At 42.6% G+C, this 25,416-nt stretch overlaps 1 protein-coding gene across 1 annotated transcript in view; it reads left to right on the forward strand.

The window, feature by feature from the left end:
* The first annotated feature begins 5,818 nt into the window (after positions 1-5,818).
* The window catches only part of XPO4 (exportin 4), an 80,104-nt gene continuing 60,506 nt past the window's right edge, over positions 5,819-25,416 (forward strand). The window contains exon 1 of the mRNA XM_036404121.2: positions 5,819-5,924. Within this exon, the coding sequence (XP_036260014.1) occupies positions 5,844-5,924 (81 nt within the window). The 5' untranslated portion in view covers positions 5,819-5,843. The remainder of the gene's footprint in view (positions 5,925-25,416) is intronic.

The raw sequence follows: 25,416 nt of genomic DNA on the forward strand, positions 1-25,416 counted from the left end.
TATAACCTCATTCTTAGCCCCCGTATCTTTTTCTGTGTAATATGGTTAATAATTGGTTTGAATCTTGCTTCCAGTAAGACCCAGCCTTGCAACATGGAGGTTGCTCATGTAAAGACCCAATATTTTGCCTCTTCCCTGTTAAACTCATGCATGACACATTGCATTACTTGTCAAATGCCATTCTTAACAAAACTGAGGACTTGAAATTAATTACTTGAATGACTAATCCAGCTTTGCAGCACTGCTTACTGTTGTGTTGTAAGAAATAAACAGAGCAAGTGACCAACAGCACTGGGCAGTGCTATCAAACTTGCTTACAGTAATTTTGGTAGAAGCTTTTCCTCCAGAGGGGAATTGTGACTTACTGTGCCCAGGTAACTTGACTGAGGCCATTTGTATGGAAGTCTAGCCAGGTTGTCTGAAGGACTTGATCTGAATTGTTTTGAAGTGTCTGGTAAGAGACCTTCTGTGTCACTGGTGATGAGCATCACAGACAACCACAAGTGGAATAGTGAGTACTGGAACCATTACTCCGAACAGACTTAATCTAGGTGCTGATGAAAAAACAGTGATAAGTCAGGAAGTATTGCAGGAATTCATTGCAGAACCTATTTACAATTTATTTATAGAATTTATTGCAGGAATTGTTGCAGGAACCCATGCAGTCAAGGTTAGGAAAAATGAGCCTGGGAAAGGGAGCAAATTGCATGTTCCAGCCAGAGAAAGGAGGTCTACTGAGAAAAAGAAGTGTAGGCAGAGATCTCTTGAACACTGCTGGAAATCAACCTTAGGAACATCTAAGGAAATCAAGCACAGAAAAAAAATCAAGATGTATGTCCTGATAGACAGGATAGACAAGAAAGAGAGGATGGTTTCTAAAGCTTCTACCTAGCCAATGATGAAAGATTAATTCCATGCCAAGCTTGCCACTTGCATGCTTGCAATTGTCATTGTGCTTTTGTACTAGTCATCCATTTCCCTACTGACGGTGATTTCCTTACCTCGTGTAACTCACTGCTCAGCCACTTCTATTCCCTTGCACTAGACTTTGTCAGATGCTCCTGACAATGGGATGAAGTTCAATAAGTCCAAGTGCCGAGTCCTGCACTTTGGCCACAATAACCCCCTGCAACGATATAAGCTGGGGACAGTGTGGCTGTACAGTGCTCAGGAGGAAAGGGACCTGGGGGTGCTGGTTGACAGTCGGCTGAACATGAGCCAGCAGTGTGCCCAGGTGGCCAAGAAGGCCAATGGCATCCTGGCCAGTATCATGAACGGTGTGGCCAGCAGGAGCAGGGAGGTCATTCTTCTCCTGTACTCAGCACTGGTGAGGCCACACCTTGAGTATTGCGTCCAATTCTGGGCCCCTCGCTTTAGGAGGGACGTTGAGATGCTTGAGCGTGTCCAAAGGAGAGCAACGAGGCTGGTAAGGGGCTTGGAACACAAGCCATATGAAGAGCGACTGAGGGAGCTGGGGTTGTTCAGCCTGGAGAAAAGGAGACTCAGGGGTGACCTTATCACCCTCTTCAACTTCCTGAAGGGTAGCTGTGGTGAGCTGGGGGTCGGTCTCTTTCTCCGGGCAACAACCGACAGAACAAGAGGACACAGTCTCGAGCTGCGCCAAGGGAGATGCAAGCTAGAAATAAGGAGGAAGTATTTTACAGAAAGAGTAGTCAAATACTGGAATCATCTACCCAGGGAGGTCATGGAGTCACCATCCCTCGAAGAGTTTAAAAAAAGACTGGATGTGGCACTTGGTGCCATGATCTAGTTGAGGTATTAGAACATGGGTTGGACTCGATGATCTTAAAGGTCTCTTCCAACCTAGAATTTCTGTGTGTGATTCTGTGTGTGACTACAGCAGATCTTTGCTAGTTTTATTGTATGTGTGCGTAGGACTGATTAACACATTCAAAACAAACCCAAATTCATGACTGGTTTGAACAACCAACTGTTGTTTCGTTTTCCTTAATGTTTTAATCTTTAGCCCAAATTGGCACTTTGTGGCTGATTTCAGCTGTGGGAGAAAACAAGGTAGAAAAGGACTGCTAGAGCAGGAAGCCCAGGCTCCACTACCAACAACACTCTTTCTGGCAATGACTTCAAAACTTTGAACTATTTTAAGAGGATTAGCACCACAAAAGAGGAAAGCATGGAGGAACAATGTGATGCATCTTTTTTAGCCAACAGCAGAAATAGCTTAGGCATTCACTCTGACAAGATAAATGAACAATCAGCTTTTCTAAGACTAGCCAAGAGAACATTAAGATTGTAATATAGCTGAAAGAAAATGTGACTACTTGAACATGTAATTTTTACTGAAGATTACTCCGCTCAGTCCTCCCACTCAAAATGAGGATGATATATTCCTGATGATCATATGGTAAAATGCATGATTTTGTCTGCACAAATTATACCACTTGTGAAAGAGGAGTGGATTTAATGAACATGCTAAAGTGTGCCCAAATAGGCAAACTTCAGGGCAGAAGGGATAGGTACAGATTGATCAAACCACTATGCCTATTCACAGACTGGCAGATGGATCCTGTGGTGTGACACCTTACCTAAAATGGAATAACAACCACAGCAGTATGGACTGAATTCTGACCAAAGCAGGAATCTGGAGGTCCTGGTAGACTGTGACAAGGACAGCATGAGCAGGGCCTCTCCATGAGGATGAATAAGCTGAGGTTGACCACAGGACAGCAGGGCTGTGCTCTCATCTATCAGGGTGCAGGTCCAAAGGATTTGGATAGGACTGGAGTAGTGACAGATCTTCTTGCGAGTCCAAGACAAGGCAAGATAATGAGTCATGTCCAGAGTCCAGATAGAAAGTGAAGCCAGAAAGAGTAGAAGACAGAGTAAGAGTAAAGATCCATGCAGGAGAAAGGGTTGGAGACAAGGCTATATGTTACACATTGAAGAAGGACAATTGATGAGCCATGATGAGAGCAGACTGGGCTTGGCACAGGCAAACCTACAGCCCTGCACATGCTGACATCCCAGGTGAGGGTGTCAAGGCAGTTAAGGCCCAGCCATGCACTTTCCTTGGCCTGACAGGAACCAAGCTAAATGTAAGTGAGCAGAACACCACAGTGGTGAGTAAGGCTACCTCTATAGAGACACATTAGGTTGTTTTTACTGGCATGCAGCCAATAGATCAAAAGAACTACCAGTCCTTTTTCCTCAGCACTTGTTACATCACGTCTGGAAAACCACATTGCACTCTGGGGCCCACACTATGAGAAAGAAGTTGACAAATTGCAGTGAGTACAGCTGAGGGCAGTCAAGTTGGCGTGGGGGTGGGAGCAACTGTGAGGAAAGGCTGAGGGAATTGCATTCAGTCAGAAAAAGCTTGAAAGGGAACCCAAGAATTTTCTTCTAGTACCTGAGATTGTCAAGAAAATGCATCAACAGTCTCTACTGCAGTGCACAGCAGCAAGACGAGAAGTAACAGACATATGAGGACATTCTGAATTAAGGGGGAAAAGATGTCACTGTGACACCAATCAAGCATTGACAAGGTTGCCCTGAGAGTTATGCACTCTCCATTCTCTGAGGTTTTCAAGACCCTGCTGAACAAAGTCCTAAGTGACTTGATCAGGAGGCTGAAGAAACAGAAGGTGTGTGTAGAGACCTCTTGAGTCCTCCCAACCTGAAGAATACTATTCTATTTCTATTGCTTTCATGGCTATTCAAGTGTGCTGCTAAACACACAAGGCCACAGGAAAATGAAGGACCTTTGAGCATGCTGAAACAGTTGTTGAAGAATCTCATTTTGATTACAAGTTACAAGTGCAGAAGTACTCTACTGAAGTAGTCCTTTACTGAACAGAGAATTCTTTAAAATAGGGGTTTTTTTCATACCTTTCAGGGATTTTTTTGACATTTTCCTCTTTGTACACAAACTTCTAAGTCTTTAGCTCTGGTTTCTCTTCTTTAGAGTAAGACTCATTGTACATTGCAATGTTTGTCCAATAAACACACTCCAGGACTTAAGTGTCTTGTCACACTCTCACTACCTTTGAACTGCTCCATGTCTGACTCTTGTTCAGTTTTCTGTTTGTTGAGCCCTCCTTTCGGTGCAGCCCTGCTGATCTCCCCACATTCTTCAGCTTTGAAGATTAACGTTATCCTGAAATGCATGATCTACTTCTACCTCCTAGGTAAACCCCAAAATCAATAATTTACATGGTTCTATTGCTACTTTTAAACTTGTTTAGTAATAAGCACTGCCATGCCCTCTTCAGCATTGAAAGCTGTCATTTCTTAGGAGAAAAATCCTTGCATTTTTCTTTGGAACAGGAAAGATGGATTTCTTGTTGTCATTCGTTTCCTCAATTCTTTCTTCCACTTTGGCTATTACATTGTATCATCTGCATGGAAACATTGTCCATTGGCACTCAGCAGTGTTGAGTCCACAAGCACTCTACACTGCTATCAGCCGTCTCAGCTAGCTGATAAATTCCAAACCTTGCATAAATTCAGCACTTGAGGTCAGCTAATGTCTCCCCAAGGCTGAGAGAACTATGGCTGGGAGCACCTGGTTCTGCTAAGAGCAGAGCGGTGCAGCGGGTTCAGGGAACACAACAGCTGATGGTGCTCAGTGCTCTGCACTGTGAGGGACGCGCTCTGGCCCGGACCTACGCACTGAACACTCCCTGGCAATTGCAGATCTTCCATTTTGGCTTCATCTGAAGGTATCAAAGCTCCAAGTCTGCTCCAGTGTGCAAACTGAAGGGGAAACCATCAGATTTGTTTAAAAGGCCAACCCTTTAACCAAAATGAAATGCCACTGAAGGCATAATCTGAGAGTCCTTTTGCTCCTGTGGCTGCGCAACAGTGTTCTCTTCAACACATCTTTTAGAGTTGTCACTGTCTTGTGACTCACAACCAATAACGTGAAGGTAGATTTATGTGGAAAAAAGTGCATTTTAGAACAGTTTTAAACATTGTTGGGTTTTTTTTGTTGTTGTTGTTTTAATTTGGGTTTTTTTTGGTTTTGTTTTGGTTTGTCTGCTGTAAACCAGTTCATTTGTACAGATGCTGACCGCTCTCTCCCCTCCCCACCACTTAGTAAGCTATATTTTACAAACTCAGCTTCTCATCCCACCACAGATCTGCAAGCACTGCAATGCACAAGAGACTGCCAGCAACCAGCGCCTGCGGCCGCGCTGGCACCTGAGCTCATTGGGAAGCGCAAGAAGTGCATGGAAGTCTCCAGGGAGAGTGCCAAGGGGATGGTGCCAGGCTCTCTTCAGTGGTGCCCAGCGACAGGACGAGGAGCAATGGCAGCACTTGACCACAACGAGTTCCACCTCAACACGAGGAAGGACTTCTTTCCGTGGAGAGTGGCAGAACACTGGAACCGGCTGCCCAGGGTGGTTGTGGAGCCTCCCTCTCTGGAGACATTCCAAATGCACCTGGACGCGTTCCTGCGCAACCTGCTCCAGATGACCCTGCCTTGGCAGGGGGTGTAACCGGTTGATCTCCAGCGGCCCCTTCCACCCCTAACAAACTGCGGGCCGGACAAGTGCGGCGACCTGGGCCCGGCGGGGAGCGGCGACGGCCCCACCCCGCGGCTCGGGAGGTCCCGCCGCGTTCTGCGGGCCGGGCCGGGCCGGCCGGGCCGGGCCGGTCGGGCGGGGCCTGGGGCGCGGGGCGGGGCCAGGCCGGGCGGGCGGAGGGAGGCGCGCGGGGCGGGCGCTGTCCCCGCCCGGTGCTCGCAGCGCTGCGGCGGCGCCGCCGCTTCGCTTCCGCGGCGGGGCCGGGCCGGGCCGGGATTGGCCGCGCGGCCGCCTCGCCCCAGAATGCAGCGCATGGCGCGTCATTGAAGAGAGACCATGATGGCGGCGGCGGCCGCGGCGGCGGGGGGCGCCCCCGAGGTGATCGCCCAGCTGGAGAACGCGGCCAAAGTGCTCATGGTGAGGCGGGCGGCGGCACCGCCGCGCCCGGAGCGCCGCCTCGCCCCCGAAGGGGCGCCCGCGCCGGACCCCTCTCCCCTCCCCGCCTCCGTTCCCGCTGCCCTCGCCCCTCAGGCGCGGAGCTCGGGGCGCAGCCCGCCGGGGCGCGCCGCCTCCGCCGTCCCGTCCCGCTCCCCTCTCGAGCGGGCTCCCTCCCTCCCTTCCTGCCCCGCCGCCGCCGCGCCGGCTCGTCCCTGTGGCTCCGCAGCCGGGGCCGGCCCCGCCGCGCACGCCGCGCCGCTCCTCCATGTGCCGCCCGCTCCCCGTCGCCCCAGGCAGGCTGTGCCGGCTGCCCGCGCCCCGCGCTGCCCGCCCCGCCGGCGGGCTGCCCGTCCCCGAGCCCCCGCACCGCCACCGGCCGCCGCCCTGACCCTCGCCCAAGTTGCCAGCGAGCAACTCTCCCTCCCCTCTCCCGGGGCCGGGGCCCGGGGCACCTCCCGCGGCGGCGGAGGAGCGGCGGGAGGTCGCGCCCGTCCCCAGCCCAGCGGAGACAGCGAGGCACCCTGGACAGCGTGGAAGCGGCCTCGGAAGTGGCGCGATCCGGTTCCAGAGTTTTCCTTTAAGTGGAGGGGCACCGAGGAGCCAGAGGCTCACGGTGCAGCCGCGTTGAAGCAAAGCCATTAGTGGTGCTTCGCACTTGATCTGTTTAATTATCAATTAACTGTCCCTGATGTCTGTGTGTTATCTTGTTTTCATAACTTCGTGGAAAAGAAAGCCCATGTGGCAAAGATCATAAATGTGATGGAGCTGGATACCGATAGTGACCACTGGTGTTAAAGCATCCTAGGTTTGCATCCTTGTAAAAGACTTGTTTGAATGAAAAGCTCTGTGTTGGCTGTTATAGGTTACAGGTCTTTATTACAGATCTTCTGTACATGTCTAGCTGAAGCCTTCCCCACAGAATTTGTCTTACCAAAAAGTGGTTCTGACAGAGATAAAGTTTGTAAGCTGTTGCTATTAATGGGATTTCAAAAGAACCAAAGAAATGCTAGTGAAGTTTTTCTGGTATCAATAATTAACCAATGGCCAGAGCCTGAATGATTGTGTTTTAATGTCTCGCTGAAGTAGCCCGAATGTAAAGTGAGAGGTGATCATCTTTAGTCGTGGGTGTCTCATCAAAATATGTGTGTTACTCCTTGCAAGTAAAAGTCTGAAAAACACTGACTATGTTTCCAAGCAGGGCAGTAAAGATAAGTAGCTTGGCAGCAAGCACTAGTCTTTTTAGAAAAATACTTTACAAAGTATGCCACTAGTGATGTGCTTCAAGCTTTGAGCTGATTTTGATTCGTGCATGCTCTACAAAAGATGTCTGTGTGGATTGTTAGATGTTCTGGTAAGGTCTGTGTATCTCTGTTTTACAAATAACACAAATGCAGTAATTACTAGGAGAGTTTGACTTGGTAAGGAAAATCGGTAGAAAGTATTACTGTGTAACAGAACAGGGGTGTGGAACAAAGCTGGTGGTTAAGTAGTTTTCAGTATCAAACCACTAGCATGTGCAGTGGCATCTCCCAAGTCTTGCATCTGTGCTTGAAGACTAAAGGTAACTTGTTGTGGGCATTGTTTCTCTAGCATAGCCTGCTAGCACAGAGAGGGAAAAGCAACTTACTGTGGAGTTGAATTAAATAAAAACTTTAGTACAGTGAAAAGGTGCAGGTCTCTTATGGAAATGTTTGTGATTCTCTTGAAGAATAGTTGCTGAACTTGCTGGTAAATAGACATCTTGGGTCTGCAAGCACATGGATGTTAGGTAGAAATTCAACAAGGATCCTTTCTCCCTACAGCCTCTGACTGTATGAAACCTGACTTGTTGTGATATTTGGCTTTTTCTTCTTTTATTTCTTTTCCACAGCTGATTTTGGAAGTTTCATAGACAACACTAACCTGAGAAGAACTAGTTAGATGGCTCTTACCGAGGAAGCTGCATGAAACAGAGATATTCACTAGTGCTATCCGTGAGGGTGAGGACTCAGAACCAGGCTTTAAGCAGGGCTGGCTGTGGAAGAGCTGTGAGAACTGTTTAGAGTTATTGCCCTATTGCCCCTATTGTGTTCCTTCTCAGAAATCATTGAGTCTTAGGAGGGATGCAGGAGAGGAATGCAGCTCAGCAGGTGCTTCACAAAGGTGGACATAAGACCCCAGGGACTGAAACAGTTATGAGCTCTGCTCCTGTTCTGTCTTGTTAGCAACTGTGAAAAAGAGGGGCCTGATTGTGTTTCAGGACTGCACCTGAACAGTGATGATCTGAATTTCATTTAGCCAGGGGGCTGCACTGTTTGGTTAAAGGTCCTCTTAGGGATGAGGACAGGAAGTTATCTCTGTCTGGCAGATAGGAGGGGTGAACTGATCATGCAGCTTGCTGGGATCACTTAGAAAGGTGTTTATGTAAAAATCTGAGGACTTGTAAAGGGTGATGAACCTGCTGCTACTGTTGGAGGTCATGAGTCCGCCACCTTGCAGTGGAGCCTTACCTGAAGCAGTGGAAAGGGCAGAGCTGTGAATGGTCTGACAATAGATGGCAGAAGGTTTTAACTGGGCAGGGAGCTGTGGGGGGATTCAGCAAGGTTTTCTTGTGACAGTCTGTCGCAGCTGAGACAGTGGCAATCCTTGCAAAATATGCATGGCTAGGTTTTTAGCCTCGCAAAATATGGATGCATCAAAGGTTTTTAAGCATTTCAAAATACAGAGCAGGGAGTGGTGGTGGTTTACTTGATACTTGCATTGATTTCAAATAGAAATTCTAAGCCTTGAGAAAAATTGTGGCATGCTAATAAAAAGGCCTGAATGTGTTTAATTAACTTTCCTTGAGGATAAGCATGGATTACTGTGAGCTCTCTAAGTCTTTGAGAAGTATTTTCATAATTTTTTTTTCATTGCTCTGGGTTAGTTGAGTTTTCCTTTGAAAAAATTGCTTTTTAGATATCAGATAAAAAACGCCCAAGTCCTGATCTCCTAAGTTGCTGATCTTTATGGACTTTACAAACCGTGGCATGCCATGTTTAAAAACTGGAAATGTTCAATCTTTTCTCTCACCAAGCTCTTCTACAGCTGTATGGAAATGCTTTTCCCTTGTTACCAGTAATGCCTTTCAACAGGTTCTAGGTAGCTCATATTCAAAAGGCTTAATTTGAGAAAGGATTGGAATTTGTCAATTTAAATTGATAAATTGTAATAAAAGATGAAACTTATCTTGTCATTAGCTGCCAAGCATGATTTTGAAGGCTGGTGCTGTAACTATTTTCTTTAATGTGCATAAAAGTATTTAAGGTACAAAAATTGAGTGTGTAATTATTTTCTAGTAAAGGTGCATGGTGTTCACCTGAAGTAAGATCCCCATTAATCCTTTGATGTGAAGTTTCTCAGTGCCACAGGCTAGTATCCATGTTTGGCCTGTATGACTTTGGCTTGGTAAAGACCATACACCAACATCTGTATGACCTAATTTACTCCTCCTCTATTTCCTACTGGCATGGTGTCCCCTGACCATGTATCTCCTATCTATTATGTTCTGTTTAGCTCAGGTGGTAATTAATGACAAATATAATTAGTACTAGTTAAGCACTGTTTTAATAGCTGTCTTCATGGATTAGAGAAGGCATAGGTTGTATTATTAAGGAAAGAAATGTAAATTTCATCCCAGACGTGAGAGGATGAAGTAGGAAATATGGCTAACACCACTTAGTTATTGCTGAAAGTTTATTAAAGCAGGTTGAAATTTTCTAGCATATGATATTCTCAGACACCTAAATGTAAATTCACAGGTTATTATTTGTTCACCCCACCTCCCTCCAAAAAGAGGTACTCTGTTCTTACCTGCAGCTCTGCTTTCTCCCTTGTGACCCTGTGCAGAAGATATTGATGTTGATGAGATGACATAGGAATTAAACAAGGGAATGGATTTTTGTCAGGTTAGCAAGATGTATTGGCTATCTGTGCAGCCATTTAGGTTGCAGGGCTAGCACAGGGGCACTGAAATTAGATTGTTGGACACGTACAGAGCTGGTCTGCCCCTGCTAGTGGTGAGTTGTCAGGTTGGCTCAAGTGTGTAATATACCTCCACTGTACAATTTACTTGCTAACTCTGACTCTCCTGATATTAGAAATGCCAGACTTCACTTAGAGCTGCATACTGAAAAGAGAAGAGGTTACAAGTTTCAGAAGGGAACATTCCAGCTGGAGAGAAGACAAAAAAAATCACATTAAATGTGATTGGTGAAGGCAGTGGAGCAGGCTGTGTAGGGAGGCTGTAGGATCTCCTGTCTTTGGAGATATTTAATACTTGACTGAACAAGTCCCTGAACAACCTGATCTAACTTTGAAATTAGTTCTTTTTTGGGCAGGGGGGTGAGCGAAGTAGGTTCAGAGGTCTTTGTTAGGCTATTCTGTGTGGTGTGGCTCTTGGAAAGCTCAAAGAACATTTGGGTAAAGGCAGCAACTGACAGAATGAGAGGACACAGTCTTAAGCTGCAGCAAGGGAAATATAGGTTGGATATTAGGAAAAATATTTTTACAGAAAGAGTGATCAAGTACTGGAATTGTCTGCCTGGGAAGGTGGTGGAGTCACCATCCCTGGATGTGTTTTATAAAAAGACTGGATGTAGCACTCAGCGCCATGGTTTAGTTGAGGTGCTAGGGCATGGATTGGACTCGATGATCTTGAAGGTCTCTTCCAACCTTGTGATTTTGTGATTTTGCAGAAGAATTCCATTCTTTCCAAATTTGTAAATGTTCTGTTTTGACTGTGGTCTGTTTCAAACGATGGGTGTTGGGTGTGTATGCAGGGGTGATGTGGATTCTCACATCACCACCTTCTCAGGATACCACTTAGTTTGTGATTTATCCTGCTATTCTAAGGCAGATTTCAGGCTAAAGTTGGGTGGTCTGACAGTGGTCCTAGAAACTTCACTTTCAGATGTTCAAATAAGCTTACAGAGTAAGAGCATAAGGGAGCATGTTAGTAGGATCAGATTGTTTATACCATCAAACTTGGCAGTTTTTATGGTTGGCTCTTTTTGACCTACCTTTTGTGGAGATCAGGCCTGTTGTGGTAAGTGTATGAAATTGTCAGGAAATAAACCCCCTTGCCTTCTAGCTAGTCCTCAGAGATCAGAGGGGCTGGGTGCAGACAGGCTTAATTTCTCATTTATAACCACTTAGGCACTAAAGTCCAGTCACTTTGAATAAGAACTTTCATAGTTGTGGAATCATGAATAGTCTGTTTTATTGAAGCAGCAGATTATAGGTTCTTGTTAGATTGCTGATAACTGCACTAGACCTACAAAATATAAGTGCATAGCTCTGTGCACAAGTGTTCCCAGGTAAGCTCTAAGGCAGTTAGAGAAACAAATCTTACCACAGAGTTGTGCCTGCCTTGGGGAGAGGAGCAAACCCATTGACTTGTCTGTAGAATGGGGTTGTATTCTTGTCCATCCATAGTGAAGGATTTCAAATACTGGTTTTATACTTCTTGGACAAATGGATGAATGACTGCAGTTAAAAATCATTAGCTGCCTGTTGCTGCCATCATAGATGTAGGGTGGGGGAATATCTGTTTTCTTATTTTCATATTGGTAGGTGTGGCTTTTAATAGATAAACAAGGGCTGAATGAGGGTCTTTGATTACCTTCATAAAACTGAGCTACCTATCTTGTGGCTGGAAAAGACAGCACAGAAGTGTGGTACCTCAGTGTGTTCCTCCACAGGGCTGAGGCAGCAGTGGTGGCCCTCTGACCTTCACCAGGTCTTTATCCCCATCATTGTCTCCTCAGAGGAACAGATCTAAACCAAGGCTTGTTGTGCACAGTGAAGGGGCCAGTGAGGCTGAGGGCTGGCACAGAGACCTGGATGCTTCAGCACTTTACTGAGATAACACTGGGCTCTGGGGCCTCTGCTTCAGCCCAGGCAACATTCAGTTGTTAAGCCTTGCTCAAGCCCAGGCACAAGATGAGCAAGTGGCCCAGCTTGTGGTTTTGCTCAATCAGCCTCATCAATTCTCCATTATCTCACATCTTGACATAACCAGCCAGCCTGTTCTCCACAGAGGCCATGACAATCCTTATTCCACAAGGAAGTTCAGTTTCTTGTTGCAATATGTCTTCATTGTGAGGCAACTTTTCAGACTCCGTAGCATGGCTCATAGTAAGGGTGAAAGGGAGAGATGGAGTAGCTCTGCTTTTGTTATGGCCGGTTGCCTGTAGGAAGAAGTCAGACAAATGAATCATTCCAATGCTGAGAAGATTTGGAAAGTCCTCCAAGCTGTCACCCATGAAACAAGCAGGATGTGTGCTATATTATGGCTAGAATTGAGAAAATTTCTGCTCAGATGGGTTTTTTCTGGTGGGTGCCTGTAGCTGCTGATTTAGAGAGGTCTGAAAGGTAAAGATGATTCTTTTACTAGTGGACACTTTACATTATTTGAATTAGCAATTTCAAAAGTTTGAGGTGTTGTCATTGTTTTTTGCCCACAAATGGGTCCAGTTGCTTTTGGAATGCCTTTTTTTTTTCTTCTAGTTTTTATATATATTTAGTCTTTATACATATATATTATATGCTTTTCTGAGTGTAATGAGGTTTACAAATATTTTTAGAAAAAACCAATATAGTTCTTTGAGTGAAGCCTGCTGGTTCATAATTTTATTCATTCTGAAATTATGGGAAATAACTATAACATGTTCTGATTTTTCTTCCATGGTATCCATTGTGATTTTGTATAATTCTCTATCTTATTTCATCCTCCAGTCATCTCTTAGCTAAACTGAAGGGTTTTGTCATTTTTGTATGGGATGCTCCCCCATACATCAGATCATCCCTCTGTATTTTTTTAGATTTATGATACTGTTTTTGAATGAACTGACCAGAATTCTGTGATGTAGGTACATGAGGATTTTAGATGGTTGTAAATTTTTGATATTCTTCTGTATTCCTTTCCTAATAGTACTAAACATTGTACTTTTCTTAATTGCTTCAGAGCAGCAAGGTGATGTTTTCAGAGAACCATACCCAAGTTGTTCAGATAATTTTTCGGAACAGTACTAAATAACTTAAGAGTCCATCATATATATGCATATCTTTTTCTTCTTTTGCTTAAGAGCTGGTATGGTTGGTGCATTTTACAGGCACATAGTTCAGATTACAGCCTGGGAGATAAATGTGCATGCCGTGTGCACCATGCTAGTGAAACTCTTAACTGGGAGCCAAGACCAAATGTGCATGGAGCTTATCTGTACTAAAGTGAAGAGTTGAGATTAGAGAAGTGAGAACTGATAGAAATTCTGATATCTTTGAAAAGTAAACATTGTGTTTGATGAAATTAAAATCTAGTGAAATGGGATTATGCATGCTTAGAGTTTATTTCCCCTGACTGTTTCACAGTCTTTTTGAATCAATATGTTTCACACCCATTTGACATGTCACCATTGCATTGGCATATTTCTATGTTTTGTTCTGCGTAATCAATGTAAATACTGTGTGCTTGCTTCTACATTCATCTGCTGGGGAGCTTCATTAGTCCATAACTCCATCTGGATTATTCTTCTTCAGGCACTACCTACTGCTGTTTTCCCTTTAACCTGCTTCCTAAGAGTCTTATCGTTGTTATGCTAATCTGTGTTCATTAGTTAATTAACAGTTTTCCCTATGGAGAGGTGGCAGAAATCCTCCTGATTATTAAGTTGAGCTGATCCTGTCACAAGCAGATAAGTAAAATACTCCTTTTTGTCAGTTTCTGACAGTGTTTTGATTCTAAAAAGTCTGAATTAGGTGTACATAAGATCTCTGCAATTTTGATGTGTAGTGGGGTGTATGAGTGGCATAAACCCACATATGTGCTGGGAGATGTGGCATACAAGGGGAAGTGTCAGATCTGAGCTGTAGGAGATGTTGGTCCTTTGGACTTGGAAGTCCAAAACATCTTGTTGAACAGGGAGTAGTTGTTTAGATAGGGATTTTAGGGAATGAAGGAAAACTGACAAGAGGATATCCTTTAAATAGTCCCTCTTCTTCCCTTTACCATTTTCCAAAAAAGGAAAACCCCAAACTTTCCTACTTCAGAGACATGATGAGTGGCTGCTGTACAGTGCTGTGTTTGGCTCTGCCAAAACGTAGGATAATAGCACACCCACCTGAGTGGTTGCGTAGTGAGCTAGATTGGGTAGTGAATTCAGAGAGAAAGGTGTCTTTTAATTAAAGTAATTTTCACTGTGTTGCATTAGAGACAATTGTACTGTCTTGACTGAGATGAGAGTGCTTGCCTATGCTCCTTGAAGAAATTTGGTCAAATTATGTTGTTAAACTACTTAGGAAATAGCATATAGAATTCTCTTTCTTTTCAAATCAAAACTGATTTTATTTTTTATAGAAAATACATTAAAAAGTTATTTAAGTTAATGTAGGAGCAAGTGAATAATGGGTTTTGCTTTTGTTACTTTGTAAGTCAGATGAGTTGGTTTAGTGGTGCCTACCAAATTCAAAATTTACAGAACTACAAAAGTGAATATGAAGAAAGGCTAAAGGTATATCATGATTTGTGCTGAAATTATGAATTTTACTCTGTTGTCATTCAGGCCAGCTGTTTTATGTGCAGCTGTGCAAAATGCTAGAGGCACAGCTGTGGTAGTGTTGGAAATATGCCTTATGCCAGGGTCTCTTGAAGGCTTTGTATAATTAATCTGTGGCTGTGAAATCAGCGAAGTGCAGAAAGGTGTCTTGCCATGGAATTTTACAGTTTATGATGGTGGGCTCTGGGATTTCAAAAGCTTGGCTAAGGTGAAGAACATCTGCAGTCCCAGGCTTCTAAGCGTGACATAGGCTATATTTTCACAGGAGCTTAAACCAGCCTAACACTGAGTGGCAGAGAAAAAACATTACTTGTCTTTTTGCTGGATTGATTATCTGCTAGGTTAGTGAGCTGGACTGGCTGTCAGAAGGACTTGCCAGTTGCCAAAGCTAGCACAGGATAATAATGTGTGTCTAGGAGTGGAGAGGAATTAACATGGCTGCAAGGAATGGAAGATCTCCAAGCACCACAGCCTTGGAGTTCTGGAGAGGCAGCCCCCTCTTCGTTACTGTCAACTTAGACTAGAATCCTGTTGTAATGATGGAAAATAATAAAACCAGCATCCTTCACAAGTGTAATTTGAAATCTGCTCATTTGAAGAGCTGCAGAAAAGCCACGTGGTTGCATTGGAGTGAGTGGTATGTTCCTCAACTTTTTGTATTTCAGGTTTTTTGGAAATGCATAATTTGATAGTTTTTAAGGCACAAGGAAGTGATTGAGCCATGTTCTATCCCTTCTTCAGGCTGCTTTGGAAGGACCTTGAATTTTACCCTTTGAGATCACAACTAAATATCCTGGCTGCATAGGTTTTTGCTCCAACAGCGTGTGAAGGAGGGCAGAGGCAGTTTGCAGAATTCAAAAAATGTGTTGCAGCATCATTAACACAGAGTGTGCAAGTGCAGTGGCTGTGTGTACTCCAGAGGCTGGTGCGTTGACTTGTGCCACAGAACATCTGTGGCTCTGGGACTAAAGCATTGGTCTGCATGCAGAACAGTGGTGCAGTTGGATGACAACCAATGCTCAGTTATACCATCCTTTATTACTGTGAAACAATGTTCCAACTAGCATTAATTGTGGCACTAGTGATGGTGTGCAAGCAGTACCAGGGCTAATAAGCAGCAGAAACAATTATACAAGCACAAACTACGCTGGCTCATTGATGAGTTACAGCAGAACTGCCACCTGTGTCTTGTGGCAGCACAAGAGGAGTCAAATCTCTTGTGCACTGCCTGTCTGGGGATGGGTGGAAGGTGTTCAAGCTGGTGATGTGAGGTTAAGTGTCATCCTCTCACTAGTGTCATCATCTACATGTGTCACTTCTCTGCCTTGGGCAACCAGCAAAGGTTCTTCTCCTTTTGATTATTTTGTTTGGTTCTGCAAATAGGTGGTCTTCAAGGTTTTGTTGCGAACTTCCCCAAAACTGATCTGCCACACCTTGGTCTTGTATTGGTGGTCCTGGCATTCACATGGTCCCTTAAGTCAGTCACTCACTCATCTTACCATAACTTCACACAGTTTCTGTTGGTGCTGGCAGACCCCTGCCTGCTTGCTCTGGGTTTCACTTTGCAGCTCAGTTGGTTTCCTCTTATGTTGCACCCCTCATCTAAAAGTCACATTTTACACATTTGTCACTGGTAGATTTCATGAGGACATCTCCACAGCATCTCTATGTATATGTGTATGCAGGAACTGGAGATCCCCAAGTGGCAGCCTGTGTCTTTGTTGCACAGCACTGCAGCCCTGTGGGAGGGAAGGAATATGTTCCCCCTGTGCAGCTAGCTGCTGGTTTGATTCTAGGTGCCTTAAAGGTGAATTGTGTGTCGTTGAAGCCGTGGCTGAAAAGTGTTATGTTAACCTTCACTCATCTTAGGTGCAGAGAGGGCTTTGCGTTTTTTCTATGTCATAATTTTGTTTTAGTTTTTGTTTTGTTTTTCATCAAGATCTTAACTGTTCACATTTAGTTTAGCTTTTTCATCTCTTGGGCCACTGGCATCTACTGTTTATGTTGCTAATAATGTTGCTGCTGTTTGACTTCTCTTTCAGCCATGGTCTTGGTAGCTTCCAAGATGGCTACATCTTGCATTGTTATTGAGGAAATGTGCAAATAAGTTTACAAAACAGGTGCACTCCTTTCTGGTGAAAAGAGTATGAATAGTGCTTTCCTCACCTGTCAACAGCAAGCACCAAAGCCCAAGCACAAAAACAAATGTGCTTCTTCCTGAGAGAATTAGGGAGGGTAAGCTGCAAACCCTTTATTTTGTGAGGTTGTTTTAAGTGGGATTAGGAACAGATGTTGGGTAGCTTCAGAATAATGAATTGTTTAGTGGGAATATGTAAAAATTAAATTCTAATATCAAAAGAAATAACAATATTGTTTCTGGAGCTAGTCTTCTGTTCATTTTACAGTAATATTCCCTCTAAGAGGGCTGAGAATAAAATGTATGATTATGACCACATTTCTTCATGATCATTTTTTCAGTGGAGCCTGAATGTGTGGAGCCCTTTGACTGTTCAGAACTTGAGACTTGGCTCATTTGTGCAGGTTTCTTAGTGTGAGCTCAGGCACTCACTTTAAGGGAGTCCTAAAAATTGCATCTTCTAAATGAATCCCAAAACATTTCTGTAGGGATTAAAAAAACCCCAACTTTATCATAGAAAACTCATGTTTAGAAGAGGTTTTCTCAAAATATGTGTCATGTGTCTGCTCCTGTATATCAAAGGATGAATACAGACATGTGTAACTTCTTCAGTATCATGGTTCAGGCTGTATTTGCAAGAGTGGAACAAAGTGGGAAAACAAGGTAAAAGTAGAAGACATCTTATTGTCTCAAGTATGTACAAATCTAGATGGATTTTCGCTGTTTCCCAGTATGGACAAACTTGGGAAGAACCTTTTTCAAGGTGTGTTCAGTGAAAGTTCGTAATTTTTCCTGTGTTTGAGCAAAAGATGTTATTCTCTTCACAAAATTAATTTCAATTTCACAAATTCTCTTGACTTTCTTATCTTCCACCTAATGCAGGTTATGAACTTCTTCCTCTGGCCTCTATTCTGCTCCTCTTTTTTGCTAAACCTTGATTTCTTGTCTGTACCTTGTATCTTTCTGTATCTTATTCTGTTTTCTTACATAATTCAAATATTGTACTTTGTGTGTGTTTTGACTTGTGTATGTAAGTTTTCATTAGTGCCCTAACAGTCAAAAGCCATTAATAAAGGCAGGGGGGGGGTTTAGGCCATGCCATTTTGAAAGTACAGTGAACCAAAGGAGTTTTCCACATCAAATATAGATACAATTAAAAAACTTCCTTACCTTGCTTTTAATCAACTCTTACTAAATAACTATGATAGGACAAAATGGTTTTGACATTTTAACAAGATTGATGGTGGAGGAAGTGCTAAACTGAATTTTGGCAGGGAAACTGGCTGCCCTGTGTGCCTGCCTTTCTTCATTAGCTTGGTGGGAGGAAATGCCCTTTTGATAGGAGTCAAAGCCTAAAACACTCAGAAATCAAAATTTATGACTATCTCAGTTTAAATATTTTATGTAGTGATGGCTTTTGCCTTGTGTTTTGGGGTCTGAGGTGCATGGGGGTTACCCCTGTGATGTCTGACTCCACTGCACGTGCTCACTGTAGAAGGCTACATGTAAGTAAAAGTAATGCCACCCTTAAAGCAATGGCAGGTTATAGCTGTTCTTTCAGAAAGTATAATTTGAAATTGGATGATAGGAAAAAAAAGGATAGTATAAGACACTTCTTCACACACAGTATGAAAGTTTCTTTTGCAGAAGGAGAGCAGATGCTGACTGTATTTGATGTATAGTGAGCCTGATAAATGGGTATATTGTGTACATCTCAAGTTATGAACTTTAGAAACCGAGTATTGCCATTACCAGCGTTATTATGATCTCCTGTCTAGTAGAAGAGTGATCACAATGATTCTTTCTTTGCTTCAATCTTTCTATTGAAATTCACTGTGTACTATCCTGGCACATTTTTAAAGTGGTGTCTGTGCTGTCTTATAGGCACAGAAATGAGCCATACAGAGGTGAGCCACTTGAATCATACAGATTGAGTTGCAATTAGGATTTTAGAGGCTGTGGATAGGCTAGGATCCTATCTCTTGCTGGAGAACCAGGTCCTGCCAGGGGATAGTCCACCCTGGAGTGAGGATTTTGGTGTGTGTTGGTGCTGGGACTCCTTCCACCTATTACCAGTGTGTCTTCCATGCCTCCTTGTGGGGAAAGAGATAAGCAGCTGGAGTTGGTGAGAGCTGAGGGAGAAATTTGGTTCATTTCCACCAACTCTTCTCTTTCTTGCTTCAGGATAAGGAGGCCATGGTCACGCCAGCTCCAGGAGATGGTCAGGTTGCCAAATTTGCTATCATTCAGAATTTAAGGCCAGCCACCACCAGCCCTGTGATACCTGAGGAGTAGCTAGAATGCATGGGGGGTTATTTTCTGCTGAATCTCCCATCTCTTATTAGGAAGATTTTGAAATGAATGAATGAAAGGAAATGAGAAGAAACAGGAGAGCAGGACTTGAGGTTTGAATACAGTTGTTGTAAGGGCACTTTGACTTTTTGTATCCTTTAGTAACATATTTTTAGGGTTCCTGTCCTACTACAGTTGTGATGTGCCATTTTTACAGAAGTCAAAGTGGGTTGATTTCATTTGTTAACATTAAATGCTTTTAAAAGGTTTGGGTTTGGAACATTGAGGTTTTCTGTAACATTTCCGTGTAGTTGGGGTGTTTTTCTTATTTTTGTCCTCTTACACAGTGAGTCACATTTTCTGTCTTGCTTGAGCTTTCTCTGGCATACATGGATTGACTTCTTGTTGCTTTGTTGGATCTTACTGGCTGCGAGGGACCATGTGGATTTTCCCATTGCCATCAGTCAGTCAGATGTTTTAGAAAAGTTATTTTGCCAAACAGAACTGCAGGTCAGACCTCATTTGTGCTTTGAAATGTTAGAACAGTGAATGTAGAGATTAGAAAATAAATAACATTTAATTTAAGGGTCTGAATTGTAGCCTCATGTCAGTATTCATCTCTCACTGTCAACAGCCAGACTACTGTAGGCTAAATATCAATTATGGGATATTTCTCAGATTTAGCTGTGTTGTGCACATAAATGAAGGGTAATTTCAGTGGAGAGCCTGTAATAGTCTATATTTGTGGATCAAATTGTTAGTAGAAAAGTAAAATCTCAGTAGTGTTTGTTGCTTGCCTTGGAGAGAAGTCTTATCTCAGAAAATATTTTTTTATTGATGGTAATGATTTACTTGGGCTCTTTAATCCATTAATGTGTATATATATATATAGTATCTTATACAAGAACATTACTAAACTGAGAATAGCTCTTATTACAAACTACAATTTGTCTCCTGATTTACTTGCAAAAGACTTAATAACATATTTCAGCTTCAGAATATAAAGCAAAAGTCGATGAGGAAAAAATAAGTCTTTTTTCCCTATTGTTAAATTTCTGCATGAAAGCAAGATGTGAGTGAGTAGGTGTGTAGGAGGCAATTCTTCCAGCAGTCACACATTTGTTCCAAATATATACTGAAAAATACTGGGCACTCTGGGGTTTAAATAATTCAAGTCATAATTACTTTTGGAGAAGACTTTTTTATCAAAGGAAGTTTTTGTTCAGAAAGTCTTAAATCTTCACCATGTTGTCTCTAGTGCAGTTCTGGTTGGAAGTTATTTATTGCATCTTTCTTACGAATCTTCACAAATAATCTTCAGTATCTTTTGAATTGGAGACTGAGTCACTGCTGTAATTTAAATGATTATTCAAAATAGTAAGTGTAAAGGAAGTCATTGGAACGTAGTTGGAGATGTGTTTTGTGCCAGCTGAGTTTTCTGTAGTAACTGTTACTCAAAGCTAGGCAGTCATGGTGTGACTGATCCGACTGGGACAGCAGAAGCTGTTGTTGTTATCAGTTGTCTTAAATTCCTTCTGGCCTTGTGCCCAAAGCTGGAACGTCTGATCTACTTGTAAAGCAGTTGCAGAGCTGAGCATCTTCATTTAGCCTGAATTGTTAGCTTGTGGCATCTGCTTCATGAGAGAACAAGACATCCTTGCATCATTAGGTATCAGTGTCTGCTAGAGAAGTAAGAGTGAATATCTAAGAACAAAAGTGTGGCTAATTGTCCAGTTCTCTGTGCCTGACCTCTACATTTAATCTCTTCAATTAGCTACTTTCATAAGACAAGTGACAGTTTTTGAGTGTGCTGTGATATATTGTAGGGAAAAAAGCTTATTTGAAACACTTGAAAAGTGTTACTGCCAAAACTGGAATGGAAACTTGTTATGGCTTGACTTCACAGAAGTCAGAGTAATTCAGTCTTGGGGCATGTTGCTTGATATGACTTTGGTAGAGTTAAACTTGGAAATCTCCTTATTCTGAGTCTGATTCTTTTGTATAAATTGCTTATACAGCAGAACTATTTTGGGGAGTAATTATTTCAAGGTATTTTTGTTATTTAAGATATAGAAATCTGGTTTTAGTGGGTTTTGCTCATCTTGGTAGAGGAGTACATTAATTTAAAATTGAATGACTTTTGATTATTAGTTAGTTGCAGCTGTAACAATTGCTTACATGGGTGGAGTAATATATTTAGCTGTCCTAAATGCAGGATGTGTACTAGTTAAAAATTATTGCTTGCCCTCATGTTGTTTTCTCCCTTTTTTTCTTTTTTTCCTTCTTTTTTTGGCCTGTACTCCTCAGCTATGTTATCACCATCACATGGTGTTCCCCTGCACATGGTTCTCAAGTTCACTCATGATCTTTCTCCTTTGCATATGCCTCACTATAACTTGGCTTCCCTGCCTGCTGGGACATGTTGGCAAACCATCTGGGCTTCCTTTATTCCCTGCTTTTCTGAGCATGACTTGCCTGATGGTGGCTGTCAGCAAAGTCCAGACCCAGCAGTGCCATTGCCATCTGTGGTGGCTTTTGCTTATCCTTGTATATTGACAGAGATCTGGTTCCTAAGCTCTTCCCCCTGGGTTTCCCAGGCTCTCTGCAGCACAGAGTCTCGACACCATTCTGAAGAACAAGAAAGTATTGAACTGGGTTTTCATAAGCCAAGAGTGGCCCACAGACCAGAGTTTGGGAACAGTTTTATTGTACCTTTTGACTGCAAGAAAGGCATAATTGCCCTACATATTTGGAAGCTCAGTTTGGAGAGTTTGTGGTGAATTTTATGAAGTCACACTTCAGTAGAAGTATCAGATTTTTGTTTCTGCTCTTGTCAAGTTTGTAATGTACTTCACTTGCAGACATAAACATTGCCTTTGGCAAGAAGGGCTCCTACTTGGCTTTAGTGCTAGCAGGTACAAGCAATTTGATTTTTTTTTTTTAACCAAGAAAATTCTCTTAGTAGGCGTGTTTGCCTTTCCATAATCCTCCTAGTGTTTAGGCTGTGCTGTTCATAGGGGACCTTTTTGGTAGGTGGGAATACTGTGGGTGTCAGCTTAAAACACTCCAGTGTACTCTCTCTGTGTTCTCCCAAGGATTGAAGTCTGGAGGAGTGCGTGAGTGTTCTTTGTGACATGCTAATTTGCAGATTTCCCCCAGTGTAATTGTAGGAAGATGCTGACCTTGGTTGTATTCAGTGCTGTTTTGCCACAGCAAAAGCGGAAAATCAAATTTTGACTTGGCAAGTTTTTTTTTCCTGCAAGGAATGAACGATGCTCTTTCCATCCTTAGTTATGTTTATATTTGATTGTGGCCAGGATTTTTCTTAGCAAAATTTTGATGCAGAAGTGCCAATGCAAGCTGGCTAACTAATATTTGAATAAAAAACTACTCCGTTATTGATTTTCAGAATAATGTTGTCACTTGACTGGTAGAAGTTGTTACTTCTAAGATACTATCAGTGTCTTAAGTAAGCAATAAGTAAAAAATTCTCTGGACTGATACTAGAAGAAACTACTAAACAATCAACTTGAACAAGGTGTTGAAGGTATTGAAGAGGTCGAGATTCATAGTCAGAAGCCAATTCAGTCTTTTTTTATTGGCCTTGTAAGAAGATAGAAATTTTTTACAGTGAGGGTGGTGAAGCAGTGGCAATTGTTGCCCAGAGAAGTTGAGGATGCCCCATCCCTGGAAATGTTGAAGGCCAAATTGGATGGGGCTCTGAGTACCCTGGTTGGGTGGAAGGTGAAAGTGTCTCCGCCCATGGTAGGGGGTTGGACTAGATGGCCTTTAAAGGTCCCTTCCAACCATTATGTGATTCTGCAATTATATTCTGTGATCTAAAACCACTAAGAAAATAATGTAACTTCTAATATATGACCAAAAAAGTTGTATTTTGTATATCTGTGATGATTTACATGAAACTGCCTGAACAGAATCACTTGGGAGGGTGGAATTTGATGCATTTTTTTTTTTTAAGCAAAAGGTGTTTTCAGATAAGAGGAAGGAGCTAAAAAAGCAGACTTCTCATGTGGATGTGGTGTTACTGCTTCAGCCAGTTAGTGGCAAATACAGAGTGACTTCAGCTTTAGTCTTAATGAATATCTTGTATTTGCAACCTGTTTGCTTCCTTTCTATCTATTTGTATCTATTCTTTGTATCTATTACTTTAACTTCTTGGCACTTTCCATCCTGGCAAGTAAGTCATAATTACACTATATTTTTAAAACATGTGTTACTGAGGTAGGAAATGCTTGTATAAAGCAGGTGTTTCTAAATACACATGTATAGGTTCAGTTCCTCTGTATACATCTAAATACTCCTATTGAAAATAAAAGAAAATCCCAAAGCCCTTATTCTTCCTTCATGTACATCAACAGATGTTTCCTAGCGGTGTGTGTACTTTCCCTGGCAGTTGGTCTCCCATCTTCTGCAGTTACATTTCTTTCTTAGGAGTTGTCCAGGCTTTCAGCTAAGTTTAGCGGTCTTGGAAGCGTTAGTGCTAGTCTGCTACAGTGTCTCTAATCTTCTCTTTTTTCAGTTTCCCTTTCCTTTGAGTGGATAGCTGCCGTTTGAAACAGTAGTCCTGCTGGATCCTTTTTGTGGGCACCGCTGCTTCTGGGCCTTTTCTGTATCCAGACAGCTTTGGTAGTTGAAAGGTTGTAATTTTATTCATAATGCTGTGTCACATAGGAACTTTCTTCTTATGGGGCAGTAGCTTGTTATGCTAAAATCAGAAGGATGATCATTGTCCAAGAGATCATCATGGAGAAGCTTTTATAGGTAACTTGCAGGACAAAAGAGAGCACAGATGGTTAGAGGTAATGTCACACAGTACAGAAAGGAAAGTGATGTAGCTGCAAATGGTTTCAGCATGCCAAAAGAACCTGCTCATTACCTTACTGTGTTTTAATTCCTTGTAAGTTGGATAGTAGAGAAGAGTTTGAAGGAGACAATTAGAAAGAACACAGTGAATGGGCGTGCTCTAGGGGACTTTGCAAACATGATGAATATGAGGGCATGTTTCTAACCCTGTTGTGCCAAGGAGGTGCTGGGCACCCGGGTAGAGGGCTCTTGGGCTCAGTGAGCCAGTGTTCTTATAATATGAAATTTGCACAGAATATGTATATGCTGGCCTTTTCTTTAAAGCAAAAACTAACTGGACTTTGCTTTCATTGTACAGATAAATATTGTCTGAATGCAGTGAAGGCAGTTGACTGTGATCTTTAAGCTCCCTCTGGTGGCTTTGCAATACAGTTCAAACCTTTACTGTTGCACTTGTCTGCTCTGGACGGTTTTGAGAGTTAAAGTTTGTAATGTATTATTAAGTTATTGTCATTTTAAAAATTAATATAGGAATATGATGTGCTATATACCTTTCTGAGGTGTCAAATGTCTTCTGTAACTGGACTTCAGAGAAGTAGAAGAGCTAAAATAATATAAAACAAGAGATCTACTTTCTAGTTATTATAAGCATAAAGGAAGTATTTCCCATAAAACTTCTCTGGTCGTTTTTTTTTAGTGGTGCCATAATTTGCAGCTGATATCCCTGAAAGTGCCCTTAAGTATTACAGGACGGTGAAAATAGATAGGATTTCTGTATGGCAAACTTTAATATAATGTGTTAATGCAAAATCAGTTTGGATCAGGTAGCCCTGATTTGGTCTCCTTGCTCTAAGGATGTGACTCTAAATGACCCTGGGCTTGCAAAATGTTATGCTTTGTCACACCCAAAGGGTTCTTTGTAACATGGCTATAATTAGTGAGGCTTCATGAGACTACAGAGCTGTGAGCTGCAAGGTCAGAAATGTTGAAAGGGAAATGTCACTCCACTCCTTTTCTCCCCATCATTGCTGGGGCTTTGGCACTTGTCTGGCTTTTGGATGCTTATTAGATTAACAAATGTTAATTCCCCTTGCCCCTGGATTTCCCCTCTAGCCTCTTTCTTTTGTGCACTAGTTGATAGAAAGTATCATGCAGTATCATGCAAAGAGGTAACAAGACCATGCAGATGGGACCAAGAAAGGACTAGGAGGATCTCTCCTTTTGGTAGCAGAAAGTTTTTAAAATAAGTCACGTGTCTCAAGAAATTTGATTCTTAGTTCTCATGAAATACATTGGGCAGAGTTGTGTGTTCCTTGGGACTTAAAACTACTTCCAGGCACTGCACAGCAACAGAGGCTGTAGATTAAATGCACCTAAAATGATAACTAGTGCTGGAAAAAAGCAGGCTATCACCACCCCTTATATCCCATACTGTGCTGGTGTAGGCTTTTGTGCTGGATTATGGTGAACCAGACTGGGGAACTGATCCAGATGAAAAAACCTGGGATGATTTTTGGTGATCGCTTCCCCAGTCTGGTTCTCTGTGCATTTGCACAAATGCTTGCCCATACAGTGGGAGGAAAAAGTGGGAACTGCCTTTTTTCAGTTGGCTTGATTTATTTGCCATAGCTCTGACTGAAGTGTG

This window comes from Molothrus ater, chromosome 2 (genome assembly GCF_012460135.2).
Source record: "Molothrus ater isolate BHLD 08-10-18 breed brown headed cowbird chromosome 2, BPBGC_Mater_1.1, whole genome shotgun sequence".
Taxonomy (NCBI): Eukaryota; Metazoa; Chordata; class Aves; order Passeriformes; family Icteridae; genus Molothrus; species Molothrus ater.